The 4,106-nt window shown below is 35.3% G+C and overlaps 1 protein-coding gene across 1 annotated transcript in view; it reads left to right on the forward strand.

Annotated features, from left to right (window-relative positions):
- The window catches only part of prelid3b (PRELI domain containing 3), an 8,355-nt gene extending 5,299 nt beyond the window's left edge, over positions 1-3,056 (forward strand). Inside the window, exons 3-6 of the mRNA XM_015061074.1 lie at positions 322-411; positions 858-928; positions 1,027-1,129; positions 2,026-3,056. Of these exons, the coding sequence (XP_014916560.1) occupies positions 322-411; positions 858-928; positions 1,027-1,129; positions 2,026-2,142 (381 nt within the window). The 3' untranslated portion in view covers positions 2,143-3,056. The remainder of the gene's footprint in view (positions 1-321; positions 412-857; positions 929-1,026; positions 1,130-2,025) is intronic.
- The last annotated feature ends 1,050 nt before the right edge of the window (positions 3,057-4,106 follow it).

Consider the following 4,106-nt stretch of genomic DNA (forward strand, 5'->3'; position numbering starts at 1 on the left):
GTTTTAGATTTTTTTTAATCAAAATTTTTTGCCACCTCTTGGTTATTAAAATCATGAATCTTTTTTTTTTTTTTTTTTTTTTTTTTTTTAAGACCAAATGTTTTGCTGCCTGATTTTATAGTTTATTTTCACATTAATGAATTAGTAAAACTCTTCTGTGCTTCCTGTGTATATAAACTTTATGTTTCATATCTTGAGTTTTAGCACCTTTTAAAGGCTCTTTGGGAGCTGTGGCTTATAATCCCAGTATCATTTAGCATATAAAAATCTGTTTTATAAATTTTAGCCTGGTTGTAAAATGTCTTCCTCTTTCTCCTTTAGCTCATCGGAAATGTACGAACGTGCACCTACATTCAGGAGAGCTCGATTGTGGATCCCAAAGAGAAAATGTTTGAACTTCAGTCCTCAAATGTGAGTAATAAAAACATCCTTTTCTTTTGAAAGCTTGGTTAGATTTCCTGGGATTTCAAGATCTGCCAAAGATATTGAATGTCATTCCAGGAGTTAATATCGGCTAGAGTGAAAGCTTTAAAGCTTTTTTTTGTTGTCGTTGTTCTTTTCTATTTGATGACAAGCAGTGACAAAGCATGTTGTGTTTGGGTTGTGTCAGCCTTGGACAGACACACCCATCTTAGGTAGAGTTTGTGTTACTTTCGTCCGGATGAGCTCAGACTGTTCAATAACATGATTCTCAGAATGAAGTTGTACTTGTTATACAAGTTGAACTTTCGAGAAGAATTGTTAAGAGCTTTAGGGAGACTTGTCTAATTGTTCCAGCTTTAGGTGTGGAAATAAGCCCATAAGCTGCACATACTTAAAGTGTTAGCAAAAATTAATTCTTGATGCTTCTTCTTCAGATCACCTTCACAAACATGGTGTCTGTGGATGAAAAGTTAACCTACAAACCACATCCTGAAGATCCAGAGAAGTATGTTTCATGTTACTCTGTCAGTTTTCTTTTTTTATTGTGAGTTGTGATGTACTAAATTTTCTCTCTGATTTCTTTTAAATCATCATTCTTTTTAGGACAATATTGACTCAAGAAGCTATCATCTCAGTGAAAGGTGTCAGTCTCAGCAGTTACCTGGAGGGGGTCATGGCCAACACCATTTCAACCAATGCTGGAAAGGTGAAACACTTATTTTAGGTCTGATGCAAAATATGGATCTGTGACTTCTCAATTTGAAATCAGGTTTCTTCTCAATTTTGAAATCAGATTTTGAAGGGGAGATTTTTTTTTGTTTTGTTTACAAGTACCTGAAGAGCATTTTATACCTAATGTTAATATAAAGGAAATGGATTAAGATTTTTTTGCTTTCTGAAACTACCTACCTGAATTTAATTTAAAATTCCAAACGGAGAGCAAAAAAATAACTTGAAGCACTGTTACACCCTGTTTTGAAATGACCACAGAAAGAACAAAGTTACCGCAGCCGCATTTAACACTTTATTGGCGCAGTTAAACCACAAAACGATGCATTTTCTCTTTCATTGTATTTCATCTTGCATCAGAAACACCTTTTTAGTTTGTCTGAACATTCAGTGTTCATACTAACTGCAAACATTAGGGGATTGATCAGCTGTTTTTTTTAAAAAAACAAACAAACAAGTAAAATAGATTATTTAGCAATAATTAAAATAGATTTATTTATTTAATAAATAATTAAATAGATTGAGTTTAGCTTTTCAAGTTATTGGACTATAATCTGTCCCTGTAGGTTTTCTTCTCTGGACAACACAGAGACAAATTTTTTACTGAATTCTTAACAAAATTAATGACTTGAGTAGAAAGGAATTTGCAAGGTTAGGCAATGTGCCTTGTTATCTAAAGACTGAATGTTGGAACATCCACAATAACATTCTTCGTATTATCTTTGCTAGTTGCTGTCTTCCTACAAAGTTCTGCTATGAGCACAACCGCTATTGCCTCGTGCTTTAGACATTCTGTAATATTTATCCCTTTAATCGTTCTGTGATTTTTATTTTAATAATTTCTAATCTTTATATATGTTTATTCTTGCTCAGGGCCGTGAAGCCATGGAGTGGGTTATAAGGAGGCTGAACGCAGAGATCGAGGAGCTGGCAGCCACAGCGCGAGGGACCATCCGAACCCCAATGGCTGCTGCAGTCACAGAGAAATGACACCTGCCTCCCTAGTTTAGAGACTGTACATCGAGACCACCAGCCTCCCTTTGTGATGCTCTGGTGCTGATTTGGTGCTCTGGGCTTTCTGTATTGTTCAAAGGGTACACTTGTAAACTTTACTATCTATATTAGATGTGTTTAAAGCAGCAGACTGCAGCATGAACTGGTTGTGAAGAGACTTTCCAGGGCACCACAGCACTGATGTGGGCGACAGATGGAGAAAAGTGCGGCACACTCAGGGACAAGTTTAAGCACCACTGACAGGAGCAACTAGCTGAACCAGAAACACAAGAAAAAGTGCCAAAACAGACCTGGCTTTTTGTCCAGTCTCTCTCACACCTATCTTTGCCAGAAGTGCTTTGATACTTTTGTGTCAGATACCAGAATGTCATGGAGTGACATAGTTTCAGCTTTCTACAAAGATGAACTGTAAAGAGGGGCAGTTCTTATTGAAATCCAGAAGAGACTGTAGGTGATACACTGACCTGTGATGGCAGAAAACTACTTGTGAAAGTGGCATTAAAATTATGTTTATGAACAAAAGTTGGAGTAAATGAGGAGGTCAAACCCTCTTAACACTTTTCTGTAGGACCGTAGCAATACTGGGACTCTGTACTGGGCACCATGTGCAAACCTGATTATAAGCTGTATTTAATAACTTGTTATAAATGTTTGTCTTATGAGGGGATCAAACTTGCCATATTTATTACTTTGAGTTGATGGGAAGACCCTTTCCAATGCAATCTTTTGTTGGTGTATTTAAGTGTCTTCTGTCATAAAATTGATTCATGACACTTTTATATATGTTTTTAAACCGTTAAAGTTATTTATTTAGTTTCTTCTAAAGAGAGTTGTGGATTTTTTTGGCTATTAGTAACGTCATAATAAATTTCTTTATTTAAAAACTGCAATTTGTGTACTTTGGTGCCTGAATGAGTGAGCTGTAAAATTGTTTTGTGTCAATTCTTCAAATTAGAAATCTTGATTATAAAGAGGCCTGGATATTTGAAATATTTTTTTTCTTTTCCTCTGGAAAGTTTAAAGCAATTGAACAGGACTTGATTCTTATTAGGGTTTAGAGATTTTAGGGTTTAAAAATGAAAGTTGTATAGATAGATTTATATAGAGGTGTTCATTTTGACAACAACTTACCGCTGTTCAAATCCTTTAATTGAATTTATGAGAAAATTGGAATGCTCACTAAGACACATTTCAAAAATGAACTTGATTACAGAAACGTTCTCCCATGGCCTACACAGCTTATATAGGAATATTGCTGACTTGACAGTCACTAACATCCTTCACCATCCTTTACTAAGGGTCAAAACTCAAGAAACGGGCTACTCACAAAATGTTTTATTCAATCATTTTAAATGGAAAGTAGAGTTGAAGGAAGAGTTAGGGATGCAAGGAGCTGATATCTTCTGTTGCTGGTCCACTACTATGTCTTATCAACTTCAAAGTCAGAGAGCTCCATAGATGGTTGATTTTATTTTGCAGTAGGACTAAATTGGTACCTAGCCTCTCTGCCAAAAGTAACAATGCCAAGTATAATGACCATGGTGTCACTGTTTGCTTGACCAGTAAAAAAGTGTCCAGGTTGATGCAGTAATTCATGTAAAAAGGTCCCTGACCAGTACTGAGTGCATGTTTCTGAATTAACGTGATTTCTTTTTCAATTTTTCATGTTATAATATTGCAATTTCCTAATAAAATGATTTTGGTTTCTAAATTTAAATAAATAATGGACTCTATTACAGGCTTATGAATCTATATAAAAGTTTCACTTATAGAGCAGAACTACTGAAATAAGTTACCTTTTTTTTATCAAAGTCTTTTTATTATTTTTACATAAACCACAAAAAACACTGACAAAGACACACACAACAGAAATGATTCCCACCCCCTGTCCCCTCCTATATCGGATCTACTCAGTCGATGCAAAGCACAGGTTTGTGCAT

The sequence above is a fragment of the Poecilia latipinna genome, unplaced genomic scaffold (genome assembly GCF_001443285.1).
Source record: "Poecilia latipinna isolate Pla-1442-1.1 unplaced genomic scaffold, P_latipinna-1.0 Scaffold1775, whole genome shotgun sequence".
NCBI lineage: Eukaryota > Metazoa > Chordata > Actinopteri > Cyprinodontiformes > Poeciliidae > Poecilia > Poecilia latipinna.